Below are 20,860 nucleotides of genomic sequence, written 5' to 3'. Positions count from 1 at the left end.
ATTAAAATAAAATGAAAAAAACTCAGTTTATAGTGATTTAAAAATATGAAATATATTGAATCATACTTAAAAATTTACAAAAATTGATCAATATTTATTTTTAACCCAATAAATATGATCATGGAAAAAAAATATGCGTATCGGTAAGTTTGTTTCAAATTGTGCGAAAAATAAAAAAATTCATGGTTCCGGTTACCACAACCGTTACACTACGACCTTTACACCCCGCAACCGCAACCGCGCCACCGCCACCGTTACGGTGACCGCAACCGTTTTTTAGAACCTTGCGTCTAGGCGTGGTCAAAAACTAATTTCAGAGTCTGAATTTCAGCCTTAATATGTAAATTGGCTAAAAAAAGAGCCATTGGATGAGTCTAGAGTGACTTACTTCCCATGCTGCTGTCATTTCTGCATCAAAATCATCCCATCTAGAAGGGGTGCAAGGTGTTCTAATGAGAAAGTCAAATCCATGTTCTCCCCTGGAGGAATCACATGATGAACCCAAATCAATAAACGATTATGTAATTGATCTATAATCAATACAAAGGAAAAAAGAGGGGAAAAGAACATAAAATTTGGAACAATGGAATGAAATTATGAGTTACATTTTCGCTAGAGTGATCCTTGTTCCTTCAAGCCGTTTCCTAAAACGCGTACAAAAATAAAGAATTGAGTTTACACATTCAAATGCTAAAGACATTTGCTTTATCTAATAACTTGCAAGGTCAGCAAACATGATAATATAAATGATAGGACCAAAACTCTATAGGCTTGGTTACCCCTCAAATGCTGTACTGTTGCACCAAGTAGCCAACCAGAAGTCCTCACCAACAACTCTGTAAAGATCAGAGCAGGAGTCTGCATTCATAATCTGCAGTTATATTTTAAAATACAAAAGTTATTTTTTATTTATAGAAGTGGAAAAACATAGGATAATCAGGATGAGTCTATCAACCATAAGAGTAATGCCCTCATGCAGTACAAAAAGCAGCAACCGAGAGAAGAAAAGATTGCGGCCTTGTTTGGTTTGTGTTTCCCAAAAATTTTTGGGAAAAATTCTCTACAAATAAGTTTTCAAAAGTAATCAAACCAAACAAATTTTCCCAAAACTTGTTTGGTTTACAAGTTTTCCAAACAAATCTCTCTCTCATACACATCAAATCAATCACTTTTTCCAAAACTCTCTCTCAAAATAATTTTCCAAAACATCTTTTGAAAAAAACCAAACCAAACAACTTTTCATACTTTTTATCTCTAAAACTCATCTCCCAAACTCAAACCAAACATACCCTGCATCTGAAAACAAAATAACTCACATCTTGCAATTTCCCATCGTCAGAAAGATCAATGACATTGTCTCCCCTGTTGTACACAAACATTTTGTCCTTAATGATAGACCTTGCAATGCCTAATGTTCTGCACACCATCAACAAAATGAGGCTTTTTTCGTTTCTTTTTTTGGAGTTGAGCTTGAGAATAAAAGAAAGCATGCTTGTCACCTTTGAAAATTTGGAAAATAGCGAACAACTTTTGCTTGCCCAAGAATAAGTGGTGTATGAGACCCAAATCCAGAATTGAACTCCTCACTAAATGGAAGAAACACCACACTCAGATCAACAATCATAATAAGCAACGATAAGACTTCTGATTTGAAAATTCAAGAGGATAAAGACAAAATAAAACTACACTACAAAATAGCAAAAATCGTACCCTAGGGAGTCATAACTGGTGCAGAAGATACCCAGGGATGTCTCAAATAATCAAAAATAAAAAACCAAAAAGAAAATGGATACTGATAATTGTGGAGGCAATGCTGGCTTTTTCTGAAGCAATGAGACATTTTTTGGGGCATTGAATAGCTGTATATTGCTTTAGTAAAAGCCATGATTGCTTTAGCCAGAGCTGTTCTGGTAACAATTGGGTAACCATGTGTATTATGATTCAGGTTGACTAAACCAACAGGAGAAAATGGATACCAACACCAAGTTATTGGGTATAAAGTTTTCGAATAAAGTTGTATGCAAGGGTCATGCTAGATAAATTTTAAAATATTAAAAGTGTGTTATGTTCAACAAAATCTCAAATTTATGTGGGCGTGGATCATCCTAAGAAACATCCACGCTTCACAGGAAAGGATTACTGGACAAAGGAAGAACAGAGTACGAATGTCATACATAACATTGAGTACAAACAATTATATAGCACTACTACTTAAATGGGATCATAGCCATTTTCACTTAAATCCAAAAAAGGAAAGCTATGCCGCTTCAAAATTGAATCGGACACCCCTAATAAATATTCCACTCATCCAACACAGTCCAAGCAAGACCTTTCTTAAGAAATCAGTAAATAATAATTATAACAAGGGGAAAAAATAATGATGGTACCAGTAATACCAGTGCATAATATAATAACGTAACATGATATTTGAACTTTAACTTCCAAATCATGAAAATATTTAACATAAATTAATCAAAAATTAGATTATACATACATATACAAGGAAATGAACCTATGTATTGCCAGTGTCCATACCCACCCACCCTTGAAATTTTTCTGCTATTGCTGGTACCCATGCCATGCCATGTGGCAGGCATCCTATTAATTGTCTGTTCTAGGCATACTGACTCACAAACACCATCCAACTGCCTCGCAGAAACAAAATCAAGATGGATTACCTTAACTTGTTAACCCACACAACTGGGTCACAGGGTTCAGAGATCTGTCTCCACTTTACAGCCAACGAATAAACATCATGCCACGACATCATAGGACGGCCTGAAGATCTATCTTCAACAATCCCATATGAAGTTGATGGTTCTGAGGAACTGCTGGTACTACAACAAGCACCACCTCTATTCTGGCTGAGAATATTGATTTTTTCCTTTCTCCGCGCTCTCTTGCCATGTTTTGATGTGCTTCTATTAGGGGATTTCCATTCTGCTTGCAAAGAACGCCATGCCTTTGAGACCTTCTGTGCGATCTCAATAGCAGCTAATCCCGCCATACGATGCTGGTACATGTCAAATTAGATATATAATCAATAGATGAAACAGTTCAATTTAAAATGAGAGAGAGAGAGTATAGTAAAGCAGAGAGAAGGAATTTATTAAAGGAGGACTAAAGTTACCATCACAGTAAAGAAATTTTATTTGTTTGGTCATTCCAGAAAAGGAGAAAGGGGGAGAGCCGTAAAGGGGAAGAGGATGTAGAACTATGAAGGGGAAGTGGAAAGGGTGTTTTCCCTGTCTGCTCATCAATTAAGAGCTCTTCTGGAATCATCACGGTGGCGGTAAGATTGTTCATAAAAGGGGAACTTCTTTCCACAAGGAAATAGCTTTACTAAAGGAAATGGATAATCAAAATGAGGCCAGCAGTCCCCATGCAATAATACAAGAAAGGTTCACATCCATAAATGCCAAGTTGCAAACCTCATAAGTTGAGGAGACTACTAGAGTGAAAACTTCACTTGGCATTAGTCTTCCAGCATGCAAACACATTTGCAGTTTCCAATTTAAGCAGTTACTAATCTAAAGAAAATACTCTCTACCCTTGAATTTACTGATTTCAATCTGCATTTAACTCCATGAATTTAAAGTCTAAACAGATCTAGATTATATAAAATATGCCTTAGTGATGGATTAGTCCATTCGAATCAAATTGATAGGGCTCCTCCATAAAAGACAATCCCAAAATGGGAGATCACCAAAGTTTGAAACCAATCACTTCCCATAAGCTGATACTGAAGGGGCCATTTCATGGATGTCAGCAACTAAAATGAAGGAATCAAGAAGCTATAATTTTCAAGAAATGACATGTTCAATTATGATGAGCATCCAAACATAGAAACAAAAGAACATATAATGAGAATGGAATGGAAAAGCAGGAAAAGAAAAACTATAAGAGCCAGTAATAATAACTAAAACACAGATAATCTTCATATAAATCACCTGACGCTTATTGGGCAAGAAACCAGAGCAACTATACTGGATCTTCTTTCCTATCAAGTCTGCAGCCCGTATTAGTATTACAGCAGTCTTCTGCTTTGTGGAAGAAATATCTTGCTTTCTCAGCTTACCCTTCTTCAGAGATTCACGCAATGGGGGTTGCCTGTAAACCTTTTCACACACATTTTTGGGGTGCAGCCTTTTGCACCAATACTCCTGCAGAAAAAGATTAAACAAATGAAATAAGAGCACTTGTTCAAAGTTACAACCAAAAAAAAAAAAAAAACACATCAGCAAATTTTCTTCTTCTTTTTTTTTTTTTTGTTGGGTGGGGGGAGCGTCTACAACAACTTAATGGTCACATGACCACTTAAGTGGATTGTGGATGGAACAATAGGAGCTCAACACCTAAGCAAAGGGTAGCTAGGGTTGAGTCGTAAGTTACTCATATAAAACCTAGTTCTAGAATATTTTGCAAGGATTGGCTGGCTGATTGCAACAAGCTCCAGACGGCTGGAATGCTCCCCTCTCTCCATCTCTGTTTCTTTTCTTCCTCCACTCTGCTGCAACTTTTCTTCTTTGCTACTGCTGATTCTCTTTCCTGCTGTCTCTAACTCTTTGTTTTCTCTCATCTCCTCCTGCTGCTTTCCCTTCCCCGCACCAGCTCTGTTCTCTGTCAGTCTTTTCCACTTCTTTCTCTACTATCTTACTTTCCTGCCCTCTGCAATTCAATTATTTGTTTTTCTTCTTTCTCCTATCTGGTTCTCTTCTCCTCTCCATTTTACCCACTCATAGCTTGCTTTTCTGTTTCTTCTCTTCCTTTTGCCTAATTCTCTTCATTCTCTAACTTCACCATCATTGTACTTGGGGAATTGGAAGCCTGTGCTACTCTCTACACGACCTATTGCACTACTTTTGACTTGTAGCAGTCTGTTCTACAGGGTACAGCTACACTGATCTTGGTTCATGTGCTGAAAATGTCCTTTTTGGTTGAATATCCTTTTGATTTGTAATGGACTATTGTTCCATTTACTAACGTTTTTGGTTTGCCTGTCCTTTTTGTGTAAGTTTCCCGTCTAATTAACAATTATATAGGTTGTGGTATGACTGCATAACAAGGGTAAAGTCTCTTCATATTCTCATAAAAAACTATAGACAATCAAGTTGAACCATTATCATAACAATATAATTGTTGGTGATTGTATGACTGCTCAAAAAAAAATTCTCATAATGTTCTCCACTCAAGTGGTACCATTTTTTTCTCTTACCTAGGCTGCATCAAAATTGCCAATGACATAAAATTGAAAATTTTAAACAAGCAATCATTGACAATCACCCTTACAAATCAAAATTGAACTTTAATTATTCCAGCACATTTATAAATATAGAAATGTAACTACTCTAAAGTTGAAGCATGAAATAGTAAGAAAATGTAGTCAAAGAAGACCAGATTAGCAACATTAAAAAGTATGATCTTCACCCGATATTACCTTAAAGAGCGGTTCAATATCTCCATTGATGTCGAACCAACAAAATTCACTGCTGATCTTTGAAGCAGTGTACAAAGCAATTTCTTTCTGCGAAGAGACGTACATAGAAGTTTATCATAAAAAAATGCAAACCTCCTAACACATGCTATAATTTAGAACAACTCTATAATTAGATAAAAGTAATCGACTATGTCATATGAACTTGGGTATGGGTGTCGGGTGTAGGTATGTAACTAAGTGTTGGATTCATTTAATTCTTATGCCCAAGGACACCAAGGCCTGGCTAAATTTTATATTTTTTAGAAACTCTTTTCCATTGATTTAGTGTAAAATGGCTTTACAAACGAACATGGATTTTTTTTAAGCATGTAATGAGAATCTTATGCATAGTTTCACAGCAAACTTTATTACTAACATATTTTTATTTGGTGCACGCCAAACTAGACATCTTCAGCGCATAATCCATACCCTAACCCAAGTGTCAAGTATCTGACACGGGTACTTGACAAATTTAGAAAAGTCCATGTAATATAGGTAATCGATATTGTTAGTGAATTCTTATTATCTTTATGCAATTAGTTTAGAAATCACATATTACCAATGGTTTTCAAATATGAGTCTGTATCGCATCTGTATAGTAAGTTATGCGTACAAATGCAATTGTATTGATAAAATAAACACCCACATATAAATATAAAAGTACATATATAAAGATAAAGATATATCTATATACAATTATAATAATATATATGTATATGTACATAACAATGTGGTGATTATATATGTCCAACATATCTATGAACAACCATGGACAATGAGACTTGGTTAGTGAACCTATGGAAAGTAGGGTATAGAACACATAAGTAGTGCCAAATCAAATAGAGGTGAGCTAGGTGAGATTTAATATAGCCTTTGGAGAGGAAAGGGAGGGAGCGGTGGTAGTGGAGAACAAATGAAGGTCTGGAGAGGAAAAACTAAAACTTTGAAACAGGAAAATGTTAGTTGGAGATTAAGAAGATGGAGACCTCAATAAATATAGCAAGGTTAGTATAGCGATCCCAGGTTTACCCTTGTTGTACAGTGATCTGGACATGTGTCCGCGGATGTTGGTAGTTGGTTATTATCGTGTTTACATTCCTTTTTCTTTATATTTGAGTTATAGGATGTGTTAGGCAGGTTTGTTACAGGTTGGTTGTGTTCGGGAGCCTAGTGTTGCTGCCCAGAATTTTGGACCTTCGCTCGAGCGAGGAGTTGGTCGCTCGAGCGAGAGTGGGGTTCGTGTTTGGTGGGTCGAGCCAGAGTGGCTCGCTCGAGCGAGCGGTTGCACCTGGTTCTGGACCTGAGAGCTGTCTTTCTTGGCTCGAGCGAGCTTCCTTCGCTCGAGCGGTCTGGATTTTTCTTCGCTCGATCGAGAACTTCTTGGCTCGAGCGAGAGTTTTCTGTGTCTGGTCGCTCGAGCGACCAAGCCTTCGCTCGAGCGAGCGTGTTTTATATCAGCGGACAGCAGCGTCTTAAACATCACTTTTTCACTTCCTTTCTTTGATTAAACCCTTAATCCGAGCCTCTCTCTCCCTACACTTATACTCTCTCTAAGATTTGATCTCCCTAGAGTGTCAATCTAGCCTAGGGCCTTTGTTAAAAAGATAGAGGGTGATGAGGGCTTCGTTTTAATCTGAAGAAGTTTGGATTTGGAGCAAGTTGATCTTCGAGTCTTCATCTCCTTTTTGGCTAAAACTTCAAGGTAGGGATATCCTACTCCTCTCTATGGGTTTTGTCTTTAAATTTTGGTATTTTGAGATGTTGGGCTTGGTTTGGTAATTTTGTGAAAGTTTGGGGCTTTTGTGTAATTTTACAAAAGTTGGGGTTTTATTCATAATAAACCTAAATGCATGTTTGGCATAGAAAAATGGAATGATTGTTGAATCATTGATGAAAATGGGACCTAAGGGTTGAAATGTTAATTATGGGAATTGACCTAATTACATTGTTTAATTAATTGGGATAATTAATTGAGAAGAATGAAGAAATGAAATGTTGATTGAATATCCATTGTGCATTTATTTTCTGTTTAGAAATAACTGCTTTGGACTATCGGTGGAGGATAGTCGTGATTGTTGTAGACAATGCATGATGATTAGGCAAACTGAAACTAATCAATGAAATGTGTCATGGAACTTGACGGTTGATAGAATACATTAACTGTATGTATTGGGTGATTGTATATAGAACCAATGTGTTTATATACGTTATGTGTAGAGGAGGAGATAGGGGATGTACTCCGCGGTTTAGGGGAAGATAGGGGATGTACCTCTAAACCGGTTAGTGTTGGGAGAAGATAGGGGATGAACTCCGTAGATACAGCTCATATGCTTGTCTAAAGAAGTGAAGATAGAGCTTATATGCTTATCTTTGTGATGTGTGGATATAGCCTTATTTGCTTATCTGAGAATGTGGATATTGTTGTTATACATATCTGTTGAGCATGTGGGTAGTGCTTATATGCCTATCTGTTGAAAAAGGGGAAATGAAAAGTAATTGGAACTTGTAAGTCGTTTGACATAAATATATGATTTATGTGATTGTATCAGTGTTGGCCATCTATCAATTGCTAATATTTTAGGCATTGTTCATGGTTGGATTAGTGTATTTCTACTGGGCTGTGGCTCACCCTATATGGGAATATCATTTTCAGGTGCAAGTAGCATGCCACCTCCAAGGACATAGCTGGGAGGCTAGAGGCAGGCATACTTTTGTTGCTTAACTTTTGATGTATTACATGTAACTTCAAGCCAAGGGCTTTATGTGTAAACGAGTTAGTACTCTTTTGTTGTAACCAAGTGTTAACTTGGAAAGCTGTAAGCCCGTAGGGCATTTTGTTATGATGTTAACATGTAATACTTATGTAATGGAACTCTAAGGAATAAAGGAATGTGGTTAGTTTATATGTAAATGCATGTCTTATTTGATGGGTATAATGTTATTATTTTGAGGGCGTTACAGTTAGGCCTATTGAGGCCAATCGGTGCCATGTGCCAAGGCTATGCACCCAAGTTAGTATGGGGGACAGGTGGCCTCCTCCGCTTAGCTTGACACTCTACACAACCTTAACTAACAATAGAGTCAAAGGCCACAAAGGATATGTGGTGTGCCCTCAAGTGTAGAGGTGTCTGAAGCATGACATGCATCCTGGGTGGATAAGGAACATGGAGATTTCTCTCTACATAAAACCAAGACAGAAGTCCCCCAAAGGGAGATGAGTTCCTTCATCAAGAAGTAGCTAAACCAACCCCCAGTTTTAGCACCAAATAACATGACTCCAGAAATCATGCGCCTGGCTAGGGACACAAACATCAACCTCGAGGGACTCTTTAGGCCTGCACCAAATAACATGACTCCAGAAATCATGCGCGTGGCTAGGCACATCCCCCTCGAGGCATAAGGGGAATGTGCTTGGGTGGGGGATACTCAATTGGGCTAAGTGGCCAAGTGCATCGTGGCCTATGCCATTGAAAATTGTCGTTATACATCTATGTTCAAGGCCAAGGAACCTTGTATGCCAGCCTAAATCGAGAACAACATGACTTGACTCAAGGGAGAGCTAGCAAGACACAAAGATGTCGACTAATCCACGTGTCACCTCATTCGGCTCACATGGGAAACATTTATCATATGCATTAACTGGTGAATCCATGCGTCAACATGGGACCATGTACCAATACCAACCACATTACATATTGTAAGAAAGGGTTCAAGAACGTCGTTGGAAAATTCGAATATTTTCGAAGATCCTTGAAGAACAATTTCGAATTCTCTAGAAGATGATGAGAGGCTTAGATTCTTCAATAGTCTCAACTCAAGAACACAAGAGTAAAGGAGATGATGGAGATAAGAGATTGGGTGAAGAAGAAGGCAAAATGGCTAGAGAGAGAGAATAATGGCAAGGCTCTCCCATGGATCTCCCACTTTCACTCTCAAGGTTGATAATGGAGAAGGGAAATTAGTTCTTTCCCAAGAATTAATTCTCCAAAATCCCTCCCTTGTAAAGCTATGGGTGGGTGCTATTTATAGACATCTCATGATGTAGGATGGAGCCCATGTGCAAGGCACATGAGAAATATTCTCTCTAACCACCTTGTCCGAGGAGGTGACCTCTCCGAGGATGAGAAAAACCCCGAAGAGGAGATTAACCCCTCGGCGAACCCTTCTTCTTAGCCACACCTAACCAATGATCCCCAATCATCCCAAAGGGTCAGGGGTAGTCCCAGAGGACGTCCCGCCGCTAAATATTGCCGAGTCTCATGGACCCCCCGGAGTCGTGCCACCTCGACCTGGGTATAGACTAGTTTAACCGAAGAGTGAATTTATCTCCACTCACCGTCCTCGGGATCGGGTCCTTTGTTCGAATCATTACGCCCATGGTTCTGGTGCGCAGATCCCGGAAAGCTCCGAGCTCGCAAGTGTTCTGGGACTCATTAACGGAGCGGCTTCTAGATTGTGTTTGAATCCATTTGAAGCCAAGTGCTTCTGATCTCTAGATTCGCGGATCCGAATCCTTTCAAGTCCGAGTGCCTCGGGTCTCTAGGATAGCTCAATACCCTTTCGAGTCCGGGTCCGAGTAAGTCTCTAAGTTCGTAGATTCGAACCCTTTCGAGGCTTAGAGCGATTCAGCCCGTTTGATGGCGATAAATCCGGGCCCACCAATCTTGGACTTGCGATAAATTCGGGCCCACTAATCTTGGACTATTGGGCCTAATTAATTTAGCAGACTCAAATTAGCTCCTCTTGGGCTATTGGGCTATCGGTCCCCTTGCGTGTATGAGGAATTTTTTTTAAAAATTTTTCCGACACGCATATTGTCATTTCTTCAGCCCTGCTTCGCATCACGTCCCAAAAAAAAAAAAATGTTGTCTCAACAGAGCCTATGGATAAAGTTGATGACGCACCGTAATTTACGAATAAAATTGACAAGCAATTTTTTTTTTTTTTTTTTTGTCCTACTGAAATATATATATTTTATAACGTCTGAGAAAAATACACATATTCATATATATATTTTCAATCCAAGCAAATAATAACAAAGCACCCATATTTTTTATTCTCTGAACAAATATGACATGCCAAACAAGTGGAGTCAGCAGGCCGTTATGTATAGATATGTATGAAGGAATATGTGATGGAATATACCAAGCATGATGCCTCTCTTTTTTTTCTATTTAACGAAAATGGCCAAAACCCTATTCTATGGCTCTTCATTCTCTTTGTAGCATAGCCGTTGCGGCGTTCTCTCTCTCTAGACCGAGAGGCCAAGTTTCTTCCTCTCCAAGAAGGCTTCGTTTCTGCACTGCCAGAGGCCACCGCCGTGCTCTTCTTCTTCAACAAACCACATGGGTCCGCTAGCGCACTGACCTTCATCGCGACTCCAGGCTCCGTTGCCGCCGTCGTCATTGAAGACCCAACTCCGACTGCCACAGACATCACAGACCCGTCACCGACTTGTCCTAGCATCGCAACCCAGCCATCAGCCTGTCCCAACTTCGACCAAGCTCCTGCTTCGTCTGTCTAGCGTCATCTTGCACACCGTTGGCAGCTACAGCCTCGGCTACTATCGGTGTCGTGACAACGTTGTCAAGCCAACACCGGACTCCTCCGTGGCCCTACTGCCATTGCTGGTCACAACTGACCAGCACCGACGCCGCTGCTTGCTCCAGTGCCAACCACACACGTCGCCCTTTCAACGCGTCGTGTGTGGTCACCAACTCTGCTGCGACATCACCGTTGGTTCCGACCTCGCTCGTCTAACGCCGACCACGCACGTTTGCCCACTCAACGCTGTGTGTGGTCTTGCCTAACATCGTTCAGCTTTGCATTATAATACTCACCATCTCTTTCTTGATCATTGTTGCTTGCTTTGCATCTGCTCTTTGCTTTCTCAGACCAGTGGGTTAGCATTTCAGAATTTTTTTAATTTTGGTGGAAGCTTTTTGTGGAAAACCCATTCTCGATTTCTTTCTCTAGAAAAGTGAAAACCACTGTTTCTCCTTTTTTGAAATTGGAAGCCCATAAAATGTATGGCACTTTCTATATATATATAAATATATATATATATATATATTTTGTGGAATATGTGAGGGACGCTCCAAAACAAACTTTTCTTTATAAAAACACTGTACCACCACGGCTTTGCTGCTTTTATATATATATATATATACAAACCATGAAACCCACCTCTTCTCTCTCTAAAAAGTGGAACCCACTGTTCTTTTTTAAATTAAAAACCCGTAAACTGCTTGGGCCCTCCTTTACATATGTATACTCAGAATTTTTTGTGAGGGAATATCCGAGAAATTATACCCTCTCTTTTTCTATTTAAGAAAGAGGCCAAAAGCCCTAATGCACAGCTCCTTATTATTTTAATGAACTTCTGTGCTTAAAAAATGAATCCATGCTCTGATACATTTTGAATTCGTGAACTCCAGCTTTCGCGAGCCACTACCGGCGACGTACTACTCCTCTGTGACGTCACTGCAACGACACTGTGACACTGATTCCCCCACCTCACCATCGGTGCTGACCACGCCGTTGCCCATTCAACGTGACGTGCGTGGTTGCTAACTCTACTGGCTTCGGATTGTCCAACGCCACTCACACACACCGCCCTCTCAACGCGTCGTGTGTGGTTCGACCTAGCACGGTTTCGGTGATATATTTTTTTTTTAGAGCTCAGACTACTCAGATCTTGGTTTTGCTCACACACCCACTGAAGTCCACCACCATTGGTTCCTACCCGAGCTATCATTACTGCGCACCAAAGCCGACACAGCTTGCTATTGACTGCCATAGCCGCTGGTTCTCTTTCTCACCCACTGTTTTGTGCTTGGTCTCCAATTTCTTCACTACTTCTGTAAGTCTCAAAGACTTTGATACATTGAGCTTTGGCATTTTTGACTTAAAATTGCACTGTGGAGTTTGAATTTGCTTGATGTTGTCACTCCCACTCATGTTAACATTTGTAGAGCTTGAGAGTGATTGACCCATTTTTTCTATTTGCTATCCTGAGAAAAATAGCACCCTGATTCTGGATTTATTTAAGTGGTTTTCTGACTTGAAATTTGCCAAATAAATTATGGGTTATTGCTTATATAAATTGAACCATTGCTGCTGAATTTTGCACTTGTAATAGAATACTTGCCACTTGAATTGAGCAATTAACATTGACTTGGGAGGAACATTCCTGTAATTTGCATGACAATCCATTAAATCTTGTTACTGATGAGCAATGTAATATACTTTGGATCTCAGGCTTGAAATTTGCTATTGAACTTCACTTTATCCAAATTTTAAGCCCCGTATAAATTGGACCTTTAATATGGAACATAGTGATTTTGAGAAAATGACCAGCTTGAACTTCATCACAAAACGGCCTATGACATTGCACCTCTTATTGATGATAGAAACTTGAAATCTGTATGTTGATGATACACCCATTGGTATTACAATTTGTTGAGCTTGAAAAATACTCGAGAAAATGAATTGTTGATGACGTCCGAGGTCGAATTTGTTGATAAACCCATCATGTTGCATGTAAATCTTATTATAAAAATGATTGATTGTTGCGACCCTTAGCATAGTAGACATCGTGCCTGAATTCTTGGTGTAAAAATTCCTTGTAGAATTTGCTGAATTTATGGATTTTCTGAAAAACGAATAGTTGATGCCGAAGTTTCACTTGAATTCCTGTTGTTTCAGCCATATGTCTTCTCGAAAGAAACCCGTTGTCCCGGGGTCATCAGAACCGGCTCTCATGAAAGAGAGGGATGTACCTCCGGCGTCTGAGTGAAGGAAATCTCCTTATTTTGGTCGGAAGGACCCCTTCTGGCGGGCAGCTACCTCCACCACTTCTCTTTTGACTCCGAAGGGAGCTCCATTATATCTCATTGAGAACACTGACTCCGGACATGAGGCCCTTATTTCTCTTTCTTCGGTGCTACGCTTTAGGATTGAGTGAGGGGACTTTCCATACTGCTATCCTTAGTTCAAGGCCTTCTCAAACCCTCCTTTTGGTTGGCAGGAGTGGGTCGATGATGTCCTCTCGGACAGGAGCCTCTGTCAGCGGCTTCAGGAGGTCAGATTATTGATCCCGGTGAAAATATCTCGATCCCTATCTGTTAAAATCCACCTACTCTCCACCTACTTCACCCACTTAAACCTACTCCACTAAACCTAACCCACTACACCACTACCACCTCACCTACTCCACTAAACCTTCACCCACTTAAACCTACTCCACTAAACCTAACCCACTACACGACTACCACCTCACCTACTCCACTAAACCTAACCTACTACACCACTACCACCTCCACTTCACCTACTCCTTACCTACTACACACTCACCCTCTTCTATATATAGGAATCATGAATCATTGTAATAGATATCAATATAAATCAATCAATAATACAATTCTCTATTTCTCTTTATACATTAAATTTTCTACATGGTATCAGAGCAAGGTTAAGCACTTAGTATTTTTCGCTTCACCGGCGGGCGGCAACCTCGCCTTGGCCGCCCGCCGGACCTCAACCTAATCTGCTAGAATTTTCTACACATACCTTGAAATTTCTTCGAGTCCACCACCACTGCCTCTCCTCTCACTGTTGTCCTCCCATACACCACCGTCTCGATCGTCTTCATCTACAATGTTGCAGTGAAGGATCTCAAACGTGGTTTTGTTGCATCCAACTCAAAGGATGATCCAGCCAAGGAAGCTGCAAATTTCACCTCCTAGGTTATTATTATGAATCACCCGGGTCAGATTGGTAATGGGTATGCTCCAGTTCTTGACTGCCACACCTCCCACATTGCTGTCAAGTTTGCTGAGATTGATCGTCGATCTGGCAAGGAGATTGAGAAGGAGCCCAAGTTCTTCCGTGAACATGCTCTCCTTCCTTTTACTCTTGGAGTGAGGCAGATGATTTGCTGCTGTAACAAGATGGATGCTACCACTCCTAAGTACTCAAAAGCAAGGTATGATGAAATTGTGCAGGAAGTCTCTTCCTATCTGAAGAAGGTTGGTTACAACCCTGACAAAATTCCTTTTGTCCCCATCTCTGGTTTTAAGGGTGACAACATGATTGAGAGGTCCACGAACCTCGATATGATTACACAGCCCAAGAGGCCATCAGACAAGCCTCCTCTTCTCCACATTCTTGATAACACCAACAGCAACAGTTTGACGCATTTATTAGAGAAATGGTCCAAAGGCAGCTCCTGTCAAAGCTGATGCTCAGCAGGCTGTACCACCTATTGAAGTGCCAGCACTATCCTTGCACATGGGGGGCACCCACTCATTTCTTTATTGTTTTCTTTTACTCACCCATGTGACCCACGATGCAACCTATACTTTTTCTTTTCTTTACACTCTTGTTCCCCACTTTCTTTATTATATATATATATATCTCTTTTTATTATATTATATTAAAAAAAAAAAAATCTTCATCTCTCCTCCGTTTGATTTCCAACTCCATTATTTTTATTTTTATTTATTTTCTCCAAACCACTTTCCTTATTTCCTCCATCTTTCATTTTTTGATTTCAAATATATTTTTATTATTTTTTCTTTATTTTTCTTTCACATTCTTTTTAATCTTTTTCCAATTCCCTTCATACCATATAGCTTTGCACACCAAATCATATTTTATTCATCTCAGGGATCAACCCCGATCACAATTTTACACACAAAAAAAAAAAAAAAAAAAAAAAAAACCAACAAACAAACAAACCACCACAACACACCCGCACCCACAGTGGGATTTTTCTTCTCTACTCTGCTGCAGGTCTCTTCTTCTTGCTTTTCTCTTGGGTGTCCCTTACCGGCGCTGCCTCCATACTACCCACTCCACCGAGCACGTTCACTCCACCCTGCTCCTCCACTACAGCATATGGTGGACCTCCAAATCGGAACATCACGGTAGCCTTCCGCTTCAGCTCCTTGTTTTCCGCCTTCAGCACACTTATCTCTGCTCGCGCATCCTTATACATGCGCTGGAGCAGAGCCAATTGGCCGTTTAAATGCTGCACCTCATTTGTCCTACTCTGCAGCCGGTGCGACAAGTTTGTGACTGCCGTCATCGTCTCCACACAGGACTTCAAAGTATACTGATTGGCTTCAATGTCAGTTTGCACTGCCATTTTTTGCTCCACAGACCGCATAGGAAAGTTCAACGGAGCAAACCCTGGGGCGCTTGGTTGAGGTTCACTGGCCCCCGCACCAGTTATCTCTCTTGTTGACTCGTTAAGGTCTGGAAAGAGAGTGAGCAGACCACGGGAAGACGAAGCCATTTTCTGGACAACAGAGTGTTACAGAGTGTCTCTCTCAGAAATCTCTCTCAGAAAACAGAGTGTTACAGAGTATCTCTCTCAGAAATCTCTCTCAGACAACAGAGTGTTACAGAGTATCTCTCTCAGAAATCTCTCTCAGAAAACAGAGTGTTCCAGAGTATCTCTCTCAGAAATCTCTCTCAGAAAACGAAGAGTTTTTCAGAGTTTTTCTAGCAGGTTTTTGTCTCTGCTTCCAAGCCTCAGCCTCCGCTTCGGTTTATAAAGACCATGACAAAGAGGCCGACACGCGTTCTGTCGATCACGTGCATCGCCGCGTGTCTGGCGCACCTTTTGATGGCACGCCTTTTTATGGATTGGGCACGTCTTTTGATGGCACGCCTTTTTATGGATTGGGCACGCCTTTTGATGGCACGCCTTTTGAAAGATTGGACACACCTTTTGAGGGTGCGACTTTATAAGGGTCCGACAAGACTCTGTAAACTGTCCCGACATTGATTCCGGTTAGCTCCTTTATGGGTCCGACAAGACTCTGTAAACTGTCCCGACATTGATTCCGGTTAGTTTCTACAAGGGTCCAGCAAGACTCCGTAAACTGTCACCACAACTGTCACAACATTGTCTGCTACAACGGTCCGACATGACCCCATAAACTGTCTTCTACATCGGTCTGACACCGCCATCCAGTGTCCTCTACACCGTTATGACACCACCATACAGTGTCCTCTACATGGTTATGACACCCCCATATAGTGTCCTCTACAACGTTATGACACCACCATCCAGTGTCTTCACCAATGGTTTGACACGACCATACAGTGTCTCTTATCCTCTTTTATTTTTATGTATTTTCTTGTTTTGTTACTCTCTCCAAACTCAAGTTGGTTAGTTCCTATCCCCCTTGAGTTTGCGGGGGCTGTTAAAATCCACCTACTCTCCACCTACTTCACCCACTTAAACCTACTCCACTAAACCTAACCCACTACACCACTACCACCTCACCTACTCCACTAAACCTTCACCCACTTAAACCTACTCCACTAAACCTAACCCACTACACCACTACCACCTCACCTACTCCACTAAACCTAACCCACTACACCACTACCACCTCCACTTCACCTACTCCTTACCTACTACACACTCACCCTCTTCTATATATAGGAATCATGAATCATTGTAATAGATATCAATATAAATCAATCAATAATACAATTCTCTATTTCTCTTTATACATTAAATTTTCTACACTATCCATCCGTCGCAACAATGCCAACCTTGAAGCCATGGCTCTTCAGTGGAGCACCGAGACACACACCTTTATACTTGGCCAGCACGAGATGGGGCCCACTCTCGAGGATGTGTTCATGCTGCTGCGTCTAGAAATGACTGGCCCTGATGCCTTCTACCCTGAGCGAACACCCCCCCGAGGATGATTCTTTGATCCAATCTCTGAAGCTAAATCTTCAAGCTTGTGGCCGATGGAGTTCTGTATTTGATGGTTCAGCGAGGAGGACCAGTCGAGTAAGGACGGACCGTGCCTCCTATACCTCATGGAACCGCCATTTCTTCAAGGATCTTCAGCCCTTGGCTAGAGATGCTGACCCCGATTCTCGGGAGTATGAGGCCAACCCGATGTATGGCTCTAGGCTTTATTTCTTGGGATTTCTGGCTTGCTTCCTTTCATTCTTCATTCTTCCGAGCACACCTCCGGATTCTCTCAATCCCTTTGTCTTCCCCTTGGCAGTTAGGCTCTTCAGAGGGGATCGGATTCCTTTGGCTCCGCTATTTCTTGGGAATCTTTATTACCGGCTGGATCTACTACATCGAGACATGGTTCGTTCCGTGGGTCGATATGAACCTATCTCCTTTATTCACAGCCAGTTCCTGCTTTGTTTCTTCTTCAAGAGGTTCCCAAAGTTTGCCCCTACTCCGACTGTATTCGAGGCAGAGGTTCTTCGGGAGATAGTAGATAAAGATGGTATCCCCGTGCTCGGTACTGAAGGGTCTCGGACATTTGAGAAAGCGAAGTCTTGCTAGCCGTTGATTACACGTTGGTCATGTACCATTTCCACCTTATCCTTGAATACTCTAGTGAATGATCCCCGGCGCTTTGTGGCACGGCCGTATGTATGCCCACCGGTGGGTGTGGCAACACCACTTATCTATAATGGTTCCTCCCGCTCGGTGTCCTTTCCTTTGCTGAAGAATATCCCTACACACTTTGTTGATATGCTGATAATGACCCGTCCGAGTTCATTACCGGTATGGCATGAGGAAGGCGTTGATAGTGCCGTTTATAGACCTGATCGTGTAACATGTCAATTCGGGTTTGACCAATGTGCCCCGGGGCCAGCACCTCCTTTGTTATCATTTTCAGAGAGCTACGGGCGCTTCAGTCGCAGACTTGTACACACCATGTTTCCTATATCCGGCTCTTTGACGATGCCAGGCTTGAGCCGAGTAAGGGGTTTCACCCCCTCTTTCAGGCGATATTGGCGGAAGACTATCGATGCATTTATTGAATTTATCCAGAGCAGACCGACCATATGTTTGCCTCCGCCGATTTATAAGGACTCCTCTCTTCGGCTGCCCGAGAGCCGAAAATCTGATCACATGTACGAGGGTTTCTTCACTTCATCTGCTCCAACTGACCCTTCTGCTCGGGCGTTTGCTTCTAGCTTGGCAATTACTTCTCCAGAGCCAGTCCCTTTGAATAAGGCCTCTAGTCCTCGAACGACCCGCCTTAAGAAGATGGCTCACAAGAGGGCTTATGATGCCAGTCCTTTCGCTCCTCGCCATTCCAAAAGGCTTCATAAGGTACCCGAAATTTTTTTTGATTTGAAGTTACTTTCCTTCTTGCGACTAAACCTTCTTAAATGAACACTTTTTATTTTCCCTTGTTGTGTAGGACCCTACGGTTGCTGACGTTCTCAGTACCGCGGTTACTGGCCATGCTTCCTCCACCAGGCCAGATTCATACTTGGACGACACCCTCCCTTTGTCTGCAAGACTTGTGAAGATGCACACCCCTTGTATAGCGGTTATAGATGATGATGATGATGAGGCTGAGTCCTCTGATCATTTTTGTGACCTTATCCCGCGCATGCGTCGTCACCGTCCTATCGTAATAGAGGAGGAGCGCTATCTTGGTGACGAGGCTGTCGGGGCTCACCATTCTGATATTGAGATTGCTGAAAGGACTGATGCCACAGAAATTGATGCCGCAGGCCATGCTTCTAGATGCAATGTAGAGATGAGGTACGCCTCTGGGAATGGTGTGGAGGTGGATGTGCTAGAAATTTCTGAGACTCGCTCTGGCACTTATGGTGATTCTCATCCTCCAGCCCTCCTTCCTTCTTCAGGGATGACTGTTACTGTTCAGGCTTTCATTAGACATTGAGATCGATCAGGTGCCCTCTGTACGACCAAGTGACTTTGTTGATGCTAGGAGCCCTTCAGTTGCTCCGGCTTTATTCTCCTTCTGGTAATCTTTCTTTCTGAAGTTTGTCATGTACTTCCATCTGTGAGAAATCTTTACTCAAATGGCTTTACTGTTCCTCACCCCTAATAAGACTTCCTTATCTTTTCTTCAGTGTTAGCTGCCACCGGGGTCCTGCCTTCACCTGCCTCGGACTTAGCTGCTACCGGGGTCCTATCGGACTCTGTTCCGACTCTCTTTGTGACTCCTCATGGTTCTCCTTCTCAAGAGAGGACACCTGCCTTTGAGATGACTGCTAGAGGTTCTTCATCGCAAGTGCCTTCAAATATTTTGGATTTGAATCTCAGTGATTTCCACTTTGATAGTGATGCTTTTGGTCTTTCCCCTTATCGCTCCGCATTCTCAAGCTCGGGACCTCTGCCGGAAGTTACCCCTCCGGGTGGTTCATCTAACCCGATAGACATTGGGGAGATTCCTGAGACTAGCAGCTTTCCGGCCCCAATTCCTCCTTCGCCTTCTGGCAAAGTATCAGTTCTCCATTATTGGGTAGCTCCTGAGTTTGCTTCAGTCCTACGGCTTGTGCATTCGAGTTACCTGGAGACCTTTGCTTCGTTTGCTTGCCAATGTCCACTCATTCAGACTGCTCTTCTTGAGTCTTTTGCCACTATCTTATATAGTTTGGACAGGCAATGGCTGTGTGACCTTAATGGGAAAGTAGTCGAGACAGCGTATCAGGGGATCTCTGACATGGAGCGTCACCAAGTGGATTTATCATGGCTTCGGAAGCGCCTGGATGTAGCTGCGAATGCCAGTCATCGAGAGGAAATTTTGTCTGTGCTTGCCTCTTATCGGACCTTTATAGATGAGACAAAGGCAACTCTTCGTGAACTTGAATCAGGCTATGCTCAGGCCTTGGAGACTTTAGAGGCACACTCTGCTGTTTGTCCTCCGGATGTAGATGTGACAGGTAGCTTCTTCGAGGGTGTTTTTAGGAGAGATTGAGTTTTTTTTTTTCTCTCAGTCGGAGGACATGATTTGAACCATGAATCCCTAAAGTCTCGATGAACCGAACAACATGTTCTCGAGCATTTCCTTGCTTGCCATTGAATTTGATGAACTTCGGCACCGTGTACCCTCCCGGGTATGGATAACTTAACATCTCAATAGGATATGGTGGCTTGACATCCAGATCGGGCAAAGAGGGTAAAGTCCTCTTGCTCCGTTCGAAATCAAACATGGCTTGCACATCTGCAAGGGTGAGAAATTGTTGAGGGAGAGAACTTGATGGTGGTATTCCCAGAACTTGGCTTGTAGACCCGAAGACTGAACTTGGAGCGACTTGGCCATTTGGGTGTTAAGAATTCATCATCAGTGAAGACACATGACGGTATTGGTCATCGGCACCTATGGACATGCCATTTGGTGATGGGACGTTGTAGTGGGTCCCATAAAGTTCATTGCACACCACGGCTATACTGGGTTGGACTTGAAAACTCGGCGTCAGAGCCAAAGGAGACCCACTCGGTACATGAGTAGAATTTACAACCAGTGGAACAAAATTAAGCATGGATGGAGCACCATTTTGTAGAGAAATTTCTGTAGGCCTTCCTTGAACTTCCACAACCGCTGGAACACCATTCATCGC

The 20,860-nt window shown here is 41.8% G+C and overlaps 1 protein-coding gene across 7 annotated transcripts in view; it reads right to left on the bottom strand.

The window, feature by feature from the left end:
- Nucleotides 1-20,860, bottom strand: part of LOC114316336 (suppressor of RPS4-RLD 1-like) — a 52,852-nt gene that overhangs the window by 5,800 nt on the left and 26,192 nt on the right. For 2 of the 7 annotated variants that reach the window (XM_082895060.1, XM_082895057.1), the window contains exons 14-22: nt 5,438-5,524; nt 4,079-4,163; nt 3,951-4,009; nt 2,679-3,013; nt 1,500-1,586; nt 1,317-1,416; nt 780-871; nt 606-644; nt 389-479 (exon numbers count right to left, since the gene is read on the bottom strand). In XM_082895060.1, coding sequence (XP_082751186.1) covers nt 389-479; nt 606-644; nt 780-871; nt 1,317-1,416; nt 1,500-1,586; nt 2,679-3,013; nt 3,951-4,009; nt 4,079-4,163; nt 5,438-5,524 — 975 coding nt within the window. Of the gene's footprint in view, nt 1-388; nt 480-605; nt 645-779; nt 872-1,289; nt 1,417-1,499; nt 1,587-2,678; nt 3,014-3,950; nt 4,164-5,437; nt 5,525-20,860 lie in introns of all 7 variants that reach the window. The other 5 variants (XM_082895043.1, XM_082895039.1, XM_082895051.1 and 2 more) reach the window with 3 other exon arrangements.

The sequence above is a fragment of the Camellia sinensis genome, chromosome 1, assembly GCF_055761805.1.
Source record: "Camellia sinensis isolate YWXY chromosome 1, ASM5576180v1, whole genome shotgun sequence".
Lineage (NCBI taxonomy): Eukaryota > Viridiplantae > Streptophyta > Magnoliopsida > Ericales > Theaceae > Camellia > Camellia sinensis.
This window is presented reverse-complemented; position numbering and strand designations above follow the sequence as displayed.